General features: G+C 49.4%; 2 protein-coding genes across 4 annotated transcripts; one reads left to right on the forward strand and one right to left on the reverse strand.

Moving 5' to 3' along the window:
- Nucleotides 1-122: 122 nt before the first annotated feature.
- APRT (adenine phosphoribosyltransferase) lies at nucleotides 123-6,192 on the forward strand. Of its 2 annotated transcripts, none has more exons than XM_034788496.1 (5): nucleotides 123-319; nucleotides 1,473-1,576; nucleotides 2,546-2,679; nucleotides 3,863-3,941; nucleotides 4,413-6,192. In XM_034788496.1, the coding sequence occupies exons 1-5, from the start codon at nucleotides 138-140 to the stop codon at nucleotides 4,553-4,555; spliced, it is 642 nt and encodes a 213-aa protein (XP_034644387.1). In that variant the 5' UTR covers nucleotides 123-137; the 3' UTR covers nucleotides 4,556-6,192. The 2 variants fall into 2 exon arrangements, with proteins under 2 accessions (XP_034644387.1, XP_034644389.1); XM_034788498.1 differs by lacking the exon at nucleotides 123-319 and adding an exon at nucleotides 529-605.
- A 1,461-nt stretch (nucleotides 6,193-7,653) lies between these two features.
- Nucleotides 7,654-17,438, reverse strand: CDT1 (chromatin licensing and DNA replication factor 1). 2 transcript variants are annotated; one of them, XM_034788494.1, is made up of 10 exons: nucleotides 16,704-17,246; nucleotides 15,618-15,776; nucleotides 14,954-15,174; nucleotides 13,805-13,999; nucleotides 12,775-12,920; nucleotides 12,042-12,145; nucleotides 11,246-11,434; nucleotides 10,810-10,944; nucleotides 10,513-10,714; nucleotides 7,654-9,662 (listed from the first exon to the last, which is right to left on the reverse strand). In XM_034788494.1, the coding sequence occupies exons 1-10, from the start codon at nucleotides 17,244-17,246 to the stop codon at nucleotides 9,499-9,501; spliced, it is 2,058 nt and encodes a 685-aa protein (XP_034644385.1). In that variant the 3' UTR covers nucleotides 7,654-9,498. The 2 variants fall into 2 exon arrangements, with proteins under 2 accessions (XP_034644385.1, XP_034644386.1); XM_034788495.1 differs by lacking the exon at nucleotides 15,618-15,776 and having other exon boundaries at nucleotides 9,499-9,662; nucleotides 16,704-17,438.
- Nucleotides 17,439-18,398: the final 960 nt, after the last annotated feature.

Below are 18,398 nucleotides of genomic sequence, written 5' to 3' on the forward strand. Positions count from 1 at the left end.
CCCCCCCCCCCCCCCCTTCCAGCTGCAATGATCTCCCTCCTCACACTCCCCCCCCCTTCCAGCTGCAATGGTTTCCCCCACGCTTCCCCCTCTAGCTTGCAATGGTTTCCCCCGCATTCCCCCCTCCGCTTCCAGCAATGGTTTCCTCCGCACTCTCCCGTCTCCTCCCCGCGAGCAGCGCGCGAGGCGCTAGTCCGGCCGAGGGGCGCCTGCGCAGTGCCCGAGGCAGCATGAGCGGGGATCTGTGGGAGCGGCGGCGCCTGCTGGAGGAGCGGGTCCGGGCCTTCCCGGACTTCCCCTCCCCCGGGGTGCTCTTCCGGTGAGGGGGGGTCAGGGAGTGGAGGGGGGCTGGGGTGGTGAGGGGGTCTAGGGAGGATGAGGGAGCAAAGGGGGCTGGGGTGATGAGGGAGGTTGGGGGTGAGGGGGCTGGGAGCGGAGGGGGCTGGGGGTGATGAGGGAGGGACCTGGGGGCAGGACGTGTGCAATTACATTTGTGCAGCCTGCACACTAGGGCACAGCGTGAAGCTTGGCCCTGGCACATGGATGGCGCAGCTGCAGAGTCCTACTGCCCTGGCGCTGGGGATAGACCCGCTTGGCCTGCCTAGGTTTGTCCTTGGTCTGTGCTGGCCTTTGCCCTGCTCGCTCTGTAGCAGGCAGCCTCTGTCCACCTCTGCCCGGTGCGCTGAAGCTGAGCTCAGGGGCACAGTCCATGACCCACAGGCTCCTGCAGTCACTTGGTCAGTGAGCAGCCAAGTTAGGCCTTAGTCCTGCCCGCAGTTACACATGGGAATAAAGTCACATGGTGTGAAACTGAACTGGTGTGTAGCTTTGTAGTCCGGGGCCAAACTCTCTCCCAGCATGTTCTTATCTGAGCACTTTATCAGCTGTGGCTGAGATTGGTCAGGTATATGTATGGGTTATATCTCAGCAAATAAAAAAACACTCTGCAGATGCCCAAACAAAGGCATTTCTTAATGAGGGCTGTTTCAGCTTTTTTTCTATTACTGTGTCAGTGCTAGAACTCTTTTATTAAAAAAGTATGAATTTCATTATAAGAAGTTATTTTTCCATCACATGTATTTTCAAAACATCTGAATTGTTTTGGCTCAGACATTCTCAGAAATAGTCACCATCTGGAAATTCTCAGCCTAGAGTGTGAACACTTTGGAAAGTTCTGAGCATCTGAAAAAAGGGTTAGAATACAAGTGCTTAGGGAATCCTAGCAGCAGTTGCTAGCTGTCTAGTTATAGGAAACGTTTCTTCACTCAGTGCTGAGTCCAACCACTGTTTCAAGAGATCTTGTAGGTAGCCCCTTTTGCAGGTATTATGAACTCCTGGAAATGGAGTGAGGACTCAAATCCACTTGTAGAAACCAAGCTTCTTAAACATGGAGAGGGTAAACTGTGGGCTCTGATCTGTGTAATGTGTCTTTCAGGTTCCAGGGAAAACTCATTTTGTTCTTCTGTTTTTAGTGATATCACCCCTTTGCTAAAGGATCCTATAGCCTTCAGGACTGTGATTGATATTTTGGAACATCGTGTGAGGACACACTATCCACAGATCGACTTCATTGCGGGTGGGTAGCATGATAAATGTTTAGTGAAACTTCAATAAAATACAGTAGAGAACATTACTGTTCATCCATACAAAGATTGCACGGTAAGTAAAGGTCAGAAACAACCCCTTTAAGGAGGCAGGAAAGATGATATAACATCATGGTATTGCAACATTATGACTGTTTGTCATAACGTTTTATTCTGTACCAAACTACGTAACATTAGTGTATGGTTGTTTTATTTCTGCGCTGTAGTTTTCTGACATGCTTTCTGAGCGTTGAACATACTCGATGAACATTTGGCAATAATTTCCTTTATTTAAAAAGATTTAATAGCAGTAAGCAGTGAATTAGCCAATATAAGTGAATTACTACTCTGTCTTCCTTAGTCTATAACTTGCCTTTAAGCCAGGTCTAGTGTTATATAAATAGCAAAGACCCAAGCTGTTTCTCCATTTTCCGCTTGTCTCAGAATGACTGGCTACAGACCAACTATAGCTATGCCTTGTGGAGATAACTGTTCTGTTCCAACTAACATATTGTTTAAGGACATGGAGAATAATAAGTATTGAATGGAAGAGGGGTGATTTGACAATAACCCAATGTCAGTGAGTCTAGTGGACTCTATTCAGTTCTTAGTGGCTGTGATCATGTAAACCCATCCTGATGTGATACTGAGTTTCTGGCCCTACAGTTGAATTGATATTGAGATTTAATTTCTTATCAGTACAGATAAGAACCAGTTCACAAACTAATAGAGGGAGCTTCTAACATAGATACTGTGGAACTCCAGGTTCCAGGCTGCATTTCATAGTAAGTTTGTGTGAAAACAAACATACAATGCAAAGTAGGTGAGATTGCAAGTCAGTACAAATAGCTGCTAGACTCCCTGAGTCCAGGAAGATAACAGAAACATTGAGCATTTGCAGAGAGTGAAAGCTGAACGGTTTCCCTTTGTTAACAGTGTTTTTGCTGCTCTGCTTTACATAGGTCTGGATTCTCGTGGTTTCCTCTTTGGCCCAGTTCTGGCACAGAGACTAGGGATTGGCTGTGTGTTAATACGAAAAAAGGGGAAGCTTCCAGGTCCCACAGAATCCGTCTCATACACTCTTGAATATGGCCAGGTAATAGCCAGAAGAGAACCCTTGGTGGACACTGCTGTAATTGCTAATGTCTTGTTTGTTGAGATCACTGAGTTATTTTGGGGATGAGGATGGTGGTGAGATGAAGCCCATCTAATAATATTTGGTGCTAGAGAATTTCACAGCCACTGTAGCCCTGCTGGGGCTGGTGATGAGAACACAGCATTGGGAGTCAGGCATTCTAAATTCCATTCTGGTTGTGCCAGTGACTAGTCCCTACATCATAGGGGTGGTGTGAGGCTTAAAATTTTGCAAACTATTCTGAGATCTTTGGAGAAAAGGTACTTAGTTCAGACAGCTATTAGGTGGGGCTTGAATCTGAGTGTATGTATTATTAAGAGTACTGAGCATAAAAACTAATGGCTGCTGATTTTCAGAGGAACCTAGTTAAAGGACTGACAGCAAGTCCTGTGCTTCTGGAGAAAGGCCAGTGGAAAAGAAAGGAAAAAAAAAGGAGGAAATAAGGAGGGTTGCATGAAGATATCCATTACTTTTTCCCACTCTTGCGTGTTTCAGTAAATGCTCCAGTTAAATGCTCTTTTTTTATGGTTTTAAAGCAGGAAACAATTATTGCACAGCAGCTGGGTTCATGCCTGGCCCTTATTGGAAGAGATATAGCATAGGCTTGATAACTCTGCCTTAGCTAGCTAACTAATGCTGCTGAATACTATTGAGGCAAGCCTTCCCTTGCATAGTACAAAGTTCTGTGGTAGTCATAAGCATTGCATGGGTCAGTCCTTATGTAGAATGGGTTCATCTCTCTTGGAGGACAGAGAAAAGATGCTTCCATGGCTGGCTGTATATATAGATAGATATAGATATAGACACTAAAGGGCTGAAACCGAGGACTTTCTGCACCAAAACCATAGGAGTCTTGATCATGCATGCTTAGGCCAGTGTATTACATACAGGAGTTCCAGTCCCATCTGGGCTGCTGTTCTGGGAGAGTTTATCTAACAAAAGGAATAGAATACACTGTGTTGGTGTGCATGATTGGGACTCTGAAGATCTCCTTTAGCTCAAGGCCTGTGTATTTAGGTGCTGAAAGTCAGGATTTCATTATTGCTGATGAACGTGATATCTGCTTTTTGCTACACGCTAACATTTTCAGAAGCTGTGCTCTATAAAGTGAGACTAGAACAAAGTTGCCTTTTCAATCCTGCAGGCTGAACTTGAAATCCAGAGCGATGCCTTGGAACCGGGAGAGAAAGTGATCCTCGTTGATGACCTGCTTGCAACTGGAGGTAAGAGCAGTCGCTTAGTTAAGTCTGCTCCATGTGTAGTTGTGCTGTAACTGGCATTGCTCATTCTATCTCAGGGTGTTCTCTGCTGAAGCTGCTTTGAAGAGGATAGAATCTCTTTGTAAAAGTGTCCTTGTGACTTTATGGGGAGAGGGATGCAGCAGTTAGCCAATTGGGGTTTATACTGTGTCTGTTTGAATTACTGTACTATAGTACCTGAAATCCCTGCCCTAAGGCCCGCCAGAGTTCAGCTTGGTTTTAAAAAAAAGAAAAGCCAGGTAGGAATCCATTGTCTCATTCTTGGCTTTGCAGTGCGCTGTCTGACACTTTCTGAAAATCGGAAGTTATCTTCTTGCATGCTTCTAACCATGTGATTAGCGATGGCTTAAAGTTGGAACTAAGACTGTGTGCCGTATCTGCTTTTAATACTTGGAGTGATTGTGTGTCTCTCTGCTTAACGTCCCTGTTGTGCAGGTACCATGTGTGCAGCCTGTGAGCTGATGAAGAAGCTGAAGGCTGATGTCCTAGAGTGTGTGGTGGTCATCGAGTTAAAATCTCTGAAAGGGGCAGAAAAACTGAAACCCTTCCCAGTCTACTCTCTGCTGCAATATGACTAATGAGCTTCAGATGAGAGAAGGTTGCTATGGTCTGATTGAGGCTGCCTTCTGAAGATCTGCTGCTGTTTCTTATCTTGATCAATTGTTTGAAGGCAACAAGCACGTTTTTGGGTGTGAGGAATGGGAGGTGTGGATAATACGTTCCTATACTAACCTTGACTTCAGTTTAGGTATTGAACAGGTGCTATATCCTAACTACTCCTGTTTATTTTCCAAGTCAAAGATTAAAACTTCCTTTTAGAGATCAATGCGTAAATGGTGCTGCTAAGGGCAGTAGTGAGCTAGATGGAGAACTGAGGTGATGCCTTTTGTGGGACACATGTACTGGCTTTTGTTTTCAGCCAAAAATAGTCAGTACCATGCTGAGACTTTGTAATAGGCTCATTAGAAATACCAGAGATGGAAATGAATTATTATAAAACAGTTCAACATCGTATCTGGCTTCAGAAGATTGGATGCAATGTTCTCTGCTTTCCTTTGGGACGCTGTGTGCGTTTGTGTTCCTTCCTGGCAGCGGAATGGGCTATTCATGTGGGAAAGGCAGGGACTGCAGATGGCAATGCAGAGTTGGTACAAATGAATCATTAGACCCACCCCTCCTGTTTTCTAAAGAAGGTAGGAAGCTTCTCCCCATTACAGCAAGGGCAGTTAGACCTCTCTTGTTCCAGCTCAATTCTGCTAAACTTGCTGCGCTGTTTATGCCCCCTTATTCTGGGGAAGCTGATAGAGCTGAAGGTAGTTTTGAGTGGGGGAAAAAGTTGTCCTTCAATCTAAAAATACCATTTAGAAGCCTTTGTATCATTCCAATCTCGTGTTAGGTTTTGCTGTGTGCTGCTACAGCTGCGGGTTTGGTGAGAAATGAGGAAGGGCTTTGAGATTTTCTTGTGGTTGGGTGGAAGGAATCCGTTTCTCTAGATCAGTGAAAACTAACATGGTATTGGGCATCTGTACGATGGCCTCTTTTACTGCATCCACATGCTTGGGTTACAGCTGTTCTGTCAACCTTGTGAACTGTACACATTGGAATTCTTCAATTTGCAATGCTAATGGAGCGGTGGTGACTTGTTCAATATAAGAAATGGGTGCAAGTCCCCAGCATGTCATGCATGTTTTGCATGAGATAGGATGAGCAACTTTTGACATGCTCCCTTCTATTATTTATACAGTAAAGTTCCCTGGACTCTGCCTTTAGCCTCAGGTTCCAGCAAACTGAAAGGTTACTCGGAGCTTGGGTTGATACTGTTGTCTTCCCTCCCCTCCCCCTCCCCCTTCCAATCAACTTCCTTGTTCCAAAATACCATCCAGTATTGGCACAGCTAAAAAGGGAAGGGAAAGAGGAACTATGCTCACTTTGAGTGCTTTTAGCATGAGCTCTAATATTAACAGCATTCTAGTTACTATGGTGGACAAAGTTTGATAGGCAGATTTTTAGAAAATAGACTCCTAATTGCAGTGTGTGATCTAGCTATAACATCCAACTCTGTCACAAACACTTACCAATCAGAGCCAGGGTACCAAAATCTCCTTATGGATGAGAAAGGATGCTTTGGATTGTAACTAATATTTGTAATGGCTGTCTTCAATTGAATCGGTAGCTGCTTAGTAAATAAATATGGATCTTTTAATTCTCAAAACTAGTCTGGTAGCAGGATGAAGTTGGTGTGTGTTTCTCTGACCATTTCTCTTCAAGAAACCAACATCCAGTGAAACAAGCCATCTTGTGACTTCAGTGAAATTCAAAAGGGTTGGAAGTTGGGCCAGCCCAATTGCTTTACATGCTGAGCTGAACCTTTAACATATCTTCCTCATATCTGGTCTTACTGAATTCTTCCCCCAGCCTTGCCCTTTGAGCTCTCACTGGAAGATGCTAGAGAAGCCAACTTTGGGACTCGCTAATCTCACCCTCCTACAACTGTAATATTTAATATCTAATCCTGCAAGGTAAAGAAAGGCAGTTACTTATTCAGTGCCTTGAGGCACAGGGCAAGGAAACTGTTGCTTCCCCACAGGTTTGTGAAAGTGCACCTTATACATGGAGAATAGCTCAGGTGCCACATTAAATCAAATAGGCTTGCTGTTAAAGAGTAGAAACTATAGAGAGGGTTTGGGCATTTGCTTCATTGTAGGCTGCTGTACGCTCCCCCTCCACTGGATAGAACCACCTGTAGGGTGACACTGCTGAAACCATACAACTTGTCTACAGCCTGAGTTGTGGAGTTTAGCTCTGAAGGGTGGGGCTTGAGTGGTACAGACCAAGTGTCCTTTACAATCCCCCAGGCCTGCTTGCTTTCCAGGTGTGTAGCCAAGCACTTGTAGTTAACCTTAAACAGCAGATGTTCAGTTTCTTAGGTCTATAGGAGTACTGGGGTTAATTTGCTCCTGGCTTCAGAACCAGGTAGAGCTGGAAGAGACACCAGTCCCCAAATAGGACGTTCCAATTCTTTGGGAAGCCTCCAGAGGATATTTTTTAACTTTGACACCCAGCCTGTGTAAGAATCAGTACCTCTCTGCACACTTGACACTAAAGGCAGGAGAGTTGCTGTGAAGTGGAGAAATTAAGTTCCACCCAAAAGACCCATGGAAAGCAGCTGCAGCACTGTCACAAATACGTTGTTTGACTGCCAAAGCACAGCCCTGGCCCCATGCAGTGCCAGAAACTGATCGCAGGCAAGGCTTGGCCTGTACCCTCTCTGGCTGCAGGGCAAGTTTTTTATACTGAGCTAGCTAACTTAAGTTACCAGTCTTGAGTGTAAAAGAGCCCTGTAGTTTTTACCTTAATGTAGCTAGTTATGGCCAGCCCTGTCTCTTCCCCCTCAACCTTCTACGTCAAGGTAAAAACTAGTGCCTTCTCTTCATTAGGATTTTACAGTAGGAGGTAACACCTCTTAGGTATCTCACTAGAAAGAAAACTTTTTTCAGTGGAACCATGCCAGCCTCATAAGGGTAGGTGAAAGCTAGCTTTGTTTCAGGTTCTTAGCATAAAGCACTGGACATCAGTCTTACCCTGGGGGAGGGTTTGAGTATCTCCATTTTGATAGAAGCAACATTGCTAATCCCCAAGTGGTCAAAAAGCATGCTCTTTATTTGCCTTTGAGCCTTTAGAGGTCAGTTTCAGCCTTTTTTCCTGCACCTGGGAGCTATAAACATGTGAAAGCTGAGATTTTCATCTGATCCTGTCACTTGGAGAGTTAGGATGGAAGGTGTTTTCCTTAAAATCCAAGAGGTGGCAGTGGTGTACAAGGGATTTGCTCAAGATTGCAGAGGTGTGTGTGCCAAAGTTCAGATTAGATGTGATCAGATTTATCTGCCACACATTACTGCTGTTTCCTACTCTTAGTGAAAATCAGTAAGTTGGCTTTGCTTTGTTACACAACAGCTTCTTTTGTGTCATTACCTAATGCTAGCTCCTGCATGTGCACTACCAGCCTGTCTACTGCAGTCATTCTGGGGGCAAATAGGCACCTTCTGAATCTGCTCCCTCAATCAGATGGGCCAGTCTGGCTGTATTCACCTAGTGTAAAGAACAGAGCTGCTCACTGTTTGTACGTCTGTTATAAACGAGCAGTAACTCACATTCATGTCCTAGTACTTGAGGCAAGGAAGACCTGTTCCTTACCTGCACCTCTGAGGTAACTCCTCCAAGCAGTATTTGTATATCCTAAGGCCTTTTGAGCTGACAAAGCCCTGGATGGCACCTCAGTGATGTGCCAGCAGAGGGGTTTAGGGTCCACCCTCAGACTTACAGCATGGACCATCCAGAGCAGGGTTCCATCAACAGGAGCTTAATGTTCTATCAATTCACAACACATGTTAAAAGTGGTACATGAACCAACAGTTGGGGGTACAGAGCATTCTTCATTTGCGCTAATTAGATTATGCTGCAGTGGCCAAAAGCGGTCAGCAGTTCCCTTCCCTTGAAGGCCTAACCTTTGATTAGGTACCGACCCTCACACACTCAACTGTGCTCTCAGCCATGCCTGTATGTACAAAAGCTGCAGTCATTTCTCTGCAAACCCCTGCTCATTTTTTCCAAGAAGTCTCTTTGCATGAATTGAATTGGCTGACACCCCAAGCCTTCCCTCTACTGGTAATTCACAAAGTTCTGCTGCCGAGAAGCCTCAGCACCTCAAGCAGCCCACTGGTTAAGGCAAGAGCTTTCATTAAAGCAGGGAGCACTGCTACTGCCAATCATTTAAAAGTTTAATACCAACACCTTTCAACAATATGTACATGGAGTTGAACACATCAGAGCTGGAGTGGTCTGAGATGCACTCTCTCTCTCTCTCTCTCTCTAAAACAGAACAGATTAAAAAGAGCCCCTGGGATTATTTTTTTCCAAAGGAAATTCCATTTTTCTTATTTCTCACTTATGAGAAATGGCATATGATCCCATCCACCCCCACAACACCTTCAGCTAATGGAAGAAATGGATGCAAGTTGTCATACTGGAAACTTGTTCAAGGGAATTAAACATTACATCATTGTTCAGAGAGGGGGGTCTGGCTTATGTAACTAAGGCCATGCCAGCCAGAGATGCTCAAACACCCCTGCTCCCACTGTGGCCCGAGCACTTTTATTTGTTGTACGAAGTTGCCCATAGTAACAGAGCACTGAGAGCTAAAAAAAGGGAGCAATTTAGGTAGGAAAGCCAAATGCAACCTCCTACTGGTGGAGGGCATGCAGTAGTGAACATAACATATTAGCCCTCATGTTTGAGGGCCAGGGGAGTTGCCCAGAACTGTGCCAAACGAACAACCCAAGATCAAAGAGGTTTGTCTACCTTCTCCGTTTCCTGTGCATAGGTAGAAACCAGTGAGGTCACAAGCAGCCCAAAGGGGAGTTCTCTGCAAGACCTTGAGAGCCCCATCTGTGCTACATTCAGAGGCACATCTAATTAAAATCAAGGTCTCACCCCCAGCCATCTCCCTCCCACCCCCCAAGAATCAGAGCTTCTCCTCCTCCTTAATCATCCTTGTCAGTCTCTCCATAAGGACATTGAGGTCCATGCTCTTGTCCAGCTTGATGTAGGTGTCTTTCCTGATTGGATGGATGACGACCCAGTCAGGCAGCAACTCTGAGAAGAGGTGTAGGTGTTTCTCCATTTCACCTGCAGAGAACCAGAAGTGATCAGCAAGTTAGTTTCAAACAGCTTCTCCCCGCTGTCAGCCAGTGTATTACACATTGGGCAGCAGTTCTGGCTTCTGCTCCCTACCCAAATCACAGACCCATGAAGGTGAATTTCCTCCCAGCCCTTGCTTCCAGACTGAGTTTAGCCATCAATTACACAGCTGTGCTTGGCACTGCTGGTACACAAGGAAGCCCTATAAAAATATTCCCACTCCTCTCTCCATCAGATTACAGCAGTTATTTTAGGAGTTTAGACTACCCCTGAGATTCTCATGTCTGGGGGAGAGGCTACAGAACTCCCATTACCAAGCAGATGAAGTAGTGTCAGCTTCTACGTTGACAGGCAAACTAGTCTTAGGGTGGGTGCAGCAGCTAGGCATTTTGGGGGAGCATAGAGCTGCCTGATAAAGACTAGACCCTTCGCTTCCACCAAGATAGGTCTTAGGGAGACCACTGAAGGAAAACAAATGTTTACTATTGCTCCATTGACACTGTTCCAGGAAGCCAGCAAGACTAGCAAGCTGAGCATGAGGTAGAAGTGAGGCTAGAAAGTAAAGGCTCTGTCCATAGGGATCCTCCAACTACGGCTAACTCCATGACAGCTTTTCAGCTACCAAAAATGTAGTTTAATATGGTAGCCATAGCAACCCCTAGAGGTAAGTGGGTATTATGGTACCCATTTAGTGCTTCCTAGCATTCAGCTTTACCTCTGCTCCTGGGGTGGCAGGAGATGTTGGATTTCGTGACTCAGAACTCACTGTAGGCTCTTCAGGTATCTTAGAATCTCACATGCCAGAGGCAAAAACCCCTCTCCCATCCCCCTCTATTACCAGAGGTCATTGTGGTCCGGTAGCTGTCGAGCATCCGCGTACATGCCACTTCCATAGTCAGCGCCTGCCTCTTCTCAGCCACGAACACGTTGCGTAGGAGGCGTGCCATCTCTGGCAGCCGGGAGAGCATGACGAGCCGCTCCTCCTGTTGTGGATTCCGGGTCATCAGAGCCTGCAGTTTCTGAGCCTCCTTTGCTCTGATCTAAGGGAATGGAAGTGAGTGGGGGTTGGGTCAGACACCCTCCAGACCCCCCTTGTCGGGGCCACTCCCTCTGCAGTCACAACCAAGTTACTCACCCTCTCTAGCAGGGCCTGGGACACCCCTTTCAGGGCACTGGAGGTGTTGGCCGTGGGTGTTGCTTTGGGGTCCTCATGCTTTCCTGGGCTGGTTTCAGCTGTTCTTAGAGCCAGGTTGGCAAGAGCCTTTTCCATCTGTCCACACGAAGGAGAGTCAGAGGTCACATGGGGGAGCTGCGAGGTGTACCCAGGGAGCCTACGCTTGAGGCTAGGGGGATGGTTCCCAACTGCCGATTAATAGTTCAGGGTCTTTGATCGATAGCAGGGAAGAGTCGAACGTGGAGTTTCCTCCCCAGGGAGGAGTGGGTGCTTGAGTATTACTGCGCCTGGGTCACAGGAGTACCAATGATCACAGATGTGAGAGGGCCTAACAAGTTCATCACAACCATCCAGTATTGGTGCCATGTACTCCAGCCTACACAGCTCTGTCCCTTACCTTTGGGGTCATCATGCTCCGGGCCTTGGTCAACACGTCCTGCGCTGTGGTCAGCTTGTCCACCTGAGGGGGCTGGGGCAACTCAGCTGGTATTATGTCTGGCACCTCGTCTACATTGAAGCGAGGGTGCCATCTGGTCAGCTTGTCATCTGGTATGACCATTGGGGGGCTGAGGGAAGCCATGAATGTCTGGAGTGAAAAGAGTTGTGTGTCAGATGCCGAAAGTCAGATACCCAATAAGAGATTGGTTGTGTTACCCTTGAGCTAGCCATTACCTCACTGCAGTGTTGTGCTTTTAGCAGAGTTTAGTGTCATGTGTCTATGAGAAACCAGACCCCGGAGATTCCAGGACAGTCTCTCTTGTTAGGAGAATCCTGATCCTTGTCTCAATGTTTCAGTTTCTCTCCCCTCCCTTCCTAGGAGTCCACGGACTGAACGGTTTGGTGGTCCAACCATGTACTTTTATTTTGGATCCCAGGCCCCTCAGTTAAGTGGATTCTTAGCTCTGCCTCTAGATATCAAAAGTGTCTTGGGGAATCCCAGATCTCTTAGGGTCACTTGTTGGCTTTCACCTAAAACAGAGCAGGTCTCATCATCGCATGATGGGGAGCTTCTGAATTGGAGATATTTTTAAGGAGACGATTGCTTAGCTTCACGGAGTACAGGAGAACGCAGCACCCCCGAACAATAGTAAGGTTCCAGATGGCTGCATGCACAGATGGCAGATTCACTCAGTCTGCATGGCCCATAGTCTATACCAGTCTCCCCATGATACCAAAAAACCCGAGCCCTTCACCTTGTGATGCTGTTTGACAATGTTCACCAGGTTCCTGCTGAATACCCTCCTGCGTTCCAGCAAGCGCGATGCTGACAGGTGCGGGCGGCCATCTACCTTCTCCTCTAGAGGGGAGAGATGGTCCTTCATTATCTGCAGGTCCTGCAACTGGGAAAGCTACAGGGGACGGACTGGCAGGAAGAGCTGGCTGCAGCACCCCAGATCTGACACTACTGCAGCTGGAAGCAACAGCCTCCAGGGCACCAGAGCCCCTTCTCTGCTAGTCACGCTGAACTTGGTCATCTGCTTCAGAGCCAGCCCTCCGCCCCGACCTGCTATGCTGCTGCATCCTAGGGAAATACACAGATCAGCACCTGGATGAATGCAGAGCACCAGTGTAGCCAGAACCAGGAGTGCCATCGACAGGTTATGTTCTGAGCCCAGTTTCAAAGGAACCCCTGGGAAAGACCAGCTTAGAGCTCCATTACCAGCCAATAGCTTTACATGCCTGACCCACTGCTGGAACAGGTCAGAGCTGCTCCCTACTCTTCCCACGTTCCGGGAACCAGCCAGCCAGATTGTCTCAGTTCCGTCAGACACAGTGAACTCATTTGGGGAAGGTTTCCAGAGACCCAAACATCCTTTCCCAACAAGCCCCACTAGGGATCGTATCAGGGAGAGAGCTTAGAGCCCAGCCTGCCAGCCAGGTCTCCTCCACAAGGGCTCTGAGCAGACAGTATGCTGTAGCACATACCTTCCCCCAGCACTGGCTCCACGGTGAGCTGGTAGCTGGATTTCTTCAAGAAACTGCTGAAGGTTGGGATGTTCTTCTCCTGGCGGAATTTGTACGAAGTGGGGTACACGGCTTTGATCTGACCCACATTCCTCTCTTCAAACTGCCTGTGGCATTGCAGGAAGAGTCAGAAATTAGGTAGCGGCGCTGACACAAACGAGCATCAGCAACAAGTGCTTAACTCAGCAGCCTGATGGAAACCAGAGCAATGGGGGGCCCCAGGAATCAGTGACACCCATGTGACATGTGGGTCCTAGCAGTCAGAGTCCCTGCCTGCAGTACATATGGGAGTCAACAGCAAGGGACAGAGAAGCTACAAGTTACAGAGCAAATTCTGTCCTGGGAAGTGGTCTGAGTACAGGTCCGGGAGCCAAGGGCTCCAAGTCTGATCCCAGTCTTGACATTGGCTTCCTCTGTGGCCTTGGGCAAGTCATGGAATGTCTGTGCCTCAGGTCTGCTCTCCAACGTGGAGATAGTCCAAGTTTTCCCCTGGGATGGGAAATCTGTTTGTAAGAGCTACTGCAGGTAGAGCAGGAAGGAGTGAGAGTCACTCCACATGCTCTAGCCAAGTTTCCTTGTGCCAGCATCACAGACGCCTCCCCCACCCACGTGGACACATCCAGCAATGCCACACTCCTCAGCTGTGCTGAGCCTGTCCTCGTTTAGACGGAAAAGGTTGCAACCAGAATTTATCACGGGTAGCCAGAACAGGTGCAACCCCCTCCCCCGCAACCCTTCCCTAGGTCCCTCTGCGAAGGCCTGGGAAGTCTGCAGGAGACAGCCCCACCCAGCCCTTCCAGTGCACTTGCACCATGAGCAGCATCTAAGGAGGTCAGGATTCATCTGCTTTGTACAAGGCACAAGACTGGAAAAGTTCACAGCTGTTCTGCTGCTGGCACAATTACAGGGAATGCTGAATTCTGAGTCCGCCAGCTCTCTAGCAATTCCTCATCTAGAGAGCTGCCCGCTGGCAGGAGGAGGAGGAACTTACCTGTGCATTAGATCTTGGACACCCTGTTTGACCTTGGCAAAGGTTACCGTCTCCGAGCGATTGAAGAGCATCCCCACAATGGTGTCCATGCTGCGGAACATCTCTGCCAGTACCTTGTATTTATAGGGCAGTGTGAGACCTGGGGGAAGATCCTGAGCAAGGCTGTGGAATCGCTGATAGGCAGGTGCCCTCTCGCTGATCGAAGGGAAGAGTGACCAGGAATTAGACCCACAACAAGTAGCTTCAACCTGAGATTAACACCAGGTGTCTGTGAGCAAGTGTGTGAACAGACTGGCAAGGGGTTTGCTACTCAAAAAGGAGGCCAGTAGGAAAGCCTGCCAGATTCAGGTGTGGTAGAAATCTGAGTCAGCACTGACATGGCGATTTGATGGTCATACAATCCCCAACCTCTGCCATCTTTTCCCTCTATGTTCTCCAAGGAACAACCCTGTGCTGGCAGGATGGGGATGGACTGGATGAGCTGAAAAGGTCCAGCTCGAATTCTGAGGCTGTGCTAGGTATTCCAGTCTCTTTTCTTAGCCATCAGAATAGCACTAAGATACGTGTGAGTTTCATCCCAAGTTCACTATAGCATCTGTGTAGCGCTTTCCTCAAGTGACCCTGCTGAAGTCTCCCCCCCCAGATTGGCGCACTCTGCTTCAACAGAGAAGCCCACCCGCTTTTGCCGTCCAGAGCGTAGGCGGCAGCAGGTCACCTCTCAGGGATCCCTCTCGCAATGCCATGTTAGTGCCCAGGAGCAAACGTTTCAGAAGTAGCTGCTCCTTTTCAGCCATTTAGTGCTGGCGCACTTACTTGGGTGAACTGGGCAAGCAGGAGATGTTTGGTCTCGGAGTATAAAGATCCCATCTATGCTGAACCCCACTACTGGATTTTAAACATCAGAAACATGGATGTTTGAGAGACCACTGGAGAGCTGCAGCATTTTGCTACCCAAGTGCCTTGGGCTACGTTCTACCTCTGCCTGGTGGGTGGTAATTACCCTTCAGGAAACCCAGAGCAGCATTAGTTTTACCATCGCTGACTACGGCAATTAACTGGAACCCCAGGTCTACTGTCCCAGACTTTGTTTCAGCACCAGGTTAAACACACATTAAAGGTGAAGCTCTGATTCCAAAGGTGGCTTCTCACCTGGCTTCCGCGGTTGGCTCACAGGTCTCTTTGGATGGTTGCTGTCCAGATCCCTTCCCCTCCTCTGCCTTTCTGTTGCGGATTTTGGATTCTAGCTCCTGCACTTGTTTCAGGCGGCTTTTCAAGTCACTGCAGGTCTCGGAGGGGCAAGCGGGCAGTTTGGCTTTCCAAGTCAGCTCCTGGAGTCTCTGCAGGCGGTGTTTCAGCTCCCTGGATGAAACCTGGGATGGGGAGGGGGAGGAGGAAGGTAACAGATACAGGACTTTTAGGATGGAAGACTGTTTACAAGTAATGCTCGGTTGTTCTTTTGGAGGGTCAGCAGAGCTCCAAGTGTCCCTTATACTCCTATACCATCATTTATTTAGCACGCAGGGGGCCAATCTAGGTACAGCCCACTTGCTGAACATACCAGGCACATGCTGGCATCTCAAGGACGACAGAAGTGGGTTAGTGATAAGAGATTCTGTGGGAATTCGACCCCAACCCGGCTTGTGTTCCATTCCCCCTTGGTGTTAACATGCAGTTAGATACTGCTGCAGGGCTAAGAGTGAGGGGTTTTGTATGCACCATCAAGCCACTTCGGAGGGTGAGAGAGCAGAAGAGCACAGAGTTACTGGCAGAGCTCCATTCCCAGTCTCAGAGAGAACTCACGCTCTTTCCATACCTGCTTAAGGCTTATGTTTCCCTCTAGTGTAGCCAGGCCAGACTGCAGCCCACTCTCTGGACCTGGTGAGAGGGTCACATTCACCAAGTTCTTCACGTTCTTGTTAAGGGAGGATGGGGTTGGGGGTCTGAGGGCAGCACTGGAGCAGGGGCTGGAAACCTGCAACAGGAATTTGTTCTGTTAGAACCTTTTGCCTTCGCTGCCAAAGAGTCTCCCTGCTTTAGTGGGAGATAAACCTTCCCCATAGCTACGAGTCAGCAAGTTACTAGAGCTATAGTCAAAGTCAGATTTTCAATACCTAGTGAATCCAGGTCCGAGCAGCGTGGTGCAACGAACAGACAGCCTTTGTTCTTCGACTTCGCCACCCCCCAAACACACACTTCGTAACATCAGCCCTGCACCAGCCATCACAGCCGGGGATTAGGGATTCCATCCTGGCCCGGTCAGTCTACACTAGGAGCATTTTCAAAACATTTCCTACACTAGTTCTGCTCCAACAAGTTTGCAACAGCCGAAACCCTGGCAGAGATGGGCCACCAGCTGCTGCAGGTTGTTAATACTGAGTCCCTGCCCATATCAAAGGGGATCTAATCTCCAGGTTGCACGAAACACCAGCACCTGTCTACACTAGAACTCCCAATGTTCTTAACACCAGTACGAGCAACAAGGGAAGAGTCCTTCCTTCCTGTGACCAGGACCCCTACGAGCCCCGCAATTGGGGTTTCTTACAAACGCATTGTTCAGGTTTGCTGCCCGCAGGGATGTGCCCCGTTTGCGTCAATGGGCTGTGAAGTCATCAGCACAAGAACAACGCTACGAGACACGCTGTCCATGGTTTCCCTGCTGATAGTTTTGTCACTGGCTCCTCAGCGCAGGTCGGGGGAGCGGCTAGGGCCCGGTTCGCCGGCAGCAGGCGAGTAACACGCGGTACGGAAGGTCCCAACAAGGCCGCCCACTGGTCGCAGGCCTCAGACCCAGCGCTGCCCACAGAGGCCCCGTTATAAAGAGAACCCAGATCTGCGGAGCCAAAACTGCCCTCGTCCAGGGGTCTCGCGTGGGTCTGGGCTGGCCAAGGGAGGTACCTACCGTCTCCTGCGCTGTACCCTGGGGGTCTTCATCTGCGGGCAGTACCAGCTTCTTCCTGGCCGCTCTCTTGCCGGTCTCCTGGGGCGGGAGCCTGGCTAGGGGGCCGGCGTTTCGCTCCGCTTCCAGTTCCTGGTCCAGTTCCTGTCTACACCGCTTTCTGCCGGTCAGTGTCCGTGCCGGGGGTTGTGGGGCGCTGGGATCGGGGCGCACCGGGGTGTGGGGGGAGGCCAGCAGCAGCTGCTGCTGGGGGCTGAGGGGAGGCAGCCTGGCTGCAGCGCTCACCGCCGCCCTGTCGTTCTTTTCCAATCCGACCAGCTTTGCTCCCGGGCTGGCTTCTCGGAGGCTCCCCCGGGGCTCATGGCCGCTCCCCGCTGGGATCCTTAGCGGGGCTGGGGTCGGCCGGCTTTTGGAGCGGGCGGCCCGGCGCGTCTCCCCGGCCACTCCTCCCGCGGGCCGGGTCTTCCTCCGCTTCGTGCCCAGCGGTCCGTCCCGGGCGGGGTTTTTACTGTGGGAGAAGAAATCGGTCACCCTGAGCTGCGCCATCCTCGCGGGGCCCGCTCCGGGGGAAGGCCCCACACGTGCGTGGCGAGCCTGGCGCGCTAGAACGTTGGCACAGCCGCGGGTTCCACAGCGTTCCACCGCGCGCCGAATGTATCAAACTTCCGCGGGAGCCCCGCCCCCTGGCTGGCGCGGCTGCGCACATGGCCCCGCGCGGAAAATTGGCGCCAGTTTTCTCGGAAAGGCACCGCCCGCAACCCGTCCCCACCCCTCTGCGTCTGCTGCCGCGGGGCAGAGCCCCCCCATGTGCCCGGCTCAGGCAGAGACAGGGTGTGCGCTGGTCCGTAGTGGGCGGTGGCGCCGTAGGTATCACACGCACAGTGCAATCATTTGGAGAGGAAGGGTGGTGCAGTGGTCAGGGGCCAGGCTGGGGCTAGGGGAGAGCTGGAGTCAAGTCTTTGCTCTGGCACAGATTTCCCCTGGGACCCTGGGCATGTCACTTAGCCTCTCCTTGCCTTGGTTCCCCAGCTGTGCAATGGGGATAATTAAATGGGGGGGGCATTAAAGACTGTGAAGTGATCAGACATTCCAGCCAAGGAGGCCCCCCAGGCTCTACCCCCTCCCCCTGCTCCACACAGCCTGTGGACAGGCAGGCCTCTGCGGATTCTAGAGGAGATGGTGCTATACTTTGGTGTTTGAGACCTCTTCCAAGTGCATAGGGCATGATACACTCGGGCCAGGGAACAGATCAGAGACCTTGTCTCCGTCACTTTTCTACTTAAAAAGCGCAGTGTCTTCTGCTGTCAGGTGCCAGGGACATTCATGCCCTTTCAAAGACAAATATCTTCAGTGGCCTCGAGAGCGTGTGTTTGTACCTTCCACAGTGGGATGCTGGCCCGTGACCGGGGTTCCTGCGCCTACTAGAATACAAGAAAGAATAATAACAATTATAATAGAGATAAATGAATGAATTGTATAACTGAGCATAAAAAGGGGCCCACTACGAGTTCATAATAAGGTGAGGGATGATCCTGTGAGACCTTCAGGCAACAGGGAAAGAATGCACATAATTTATTTATTTATATAGGCTGCTGAAGCACACCACTTTGGCTCCTCCCCCCTCCACCAGAATTTATCCCTCCAGCCCAGTGCTTCCCTCCAAGCTTATCAGAGTTTCCAGCATGTCTGTTAGCAAAC

This window comes from Trachemys scripta, chromosome 13, assembly GCF_013100865.1.
Source record: "Trachemys scripta elegans isolate TJP31775 chromosome 13, CAS_Tse_1.0, whole genome shotgun sequence".
Classification (NCBI taxonomy): Eukaryota; Metazoa; Chordata; order Testudines; family Emydidae; genus Trachemys; species Trachemys scripta.

Excerpts from the sequence above, each read along its gene's own strand:
- APRT (XM_034788496.1), top strand. The coding sequence starts at position 138 with ATGGTTTCCTCCGCACTCTCCCGTCTCCTCCCCGCGAGCAGCGCGCGA. Across the intron at positions 320-1,472 it reads TCCCCCGGGGTGCTCTTCCG|TGATATCACCCCTTTGCTAA; the intron begins GTGAGGGGGGGT and ends TTCTGTTTTTAG. Across the intron at positions 1,577-2,545 it reads ACAGATCGACTTCATTGCGG|GTCTGGATTCTCGTGGTTTC; the intron begins GTGGGTAGCATG and ends TGCTTTACATAG.
- CDT1 (XM_034788494.1), bottom strand. The coding sequence starts at position 17,246 with ATGGCGCAGCTCAGGGTGACCGATTTCTTCTCCCACAGTAAAAACCCC. Across the intron at positions 15,777-16,703 it reads AGGGTACAGCGCAGGAGACG|GTTTCCAGCCCCTGCTCCAG; the intron begins GTAGGTACCTCC and ends TTCCTGTTGCAG. Across the intron at positions 12,921-13,804 it reads GTCCAAGATCTAATGCACAG|GCAGTTTGAAGAGAGGAATG; the intron begins GTAAGTTCCTCC and ends GCAATGCCACAG.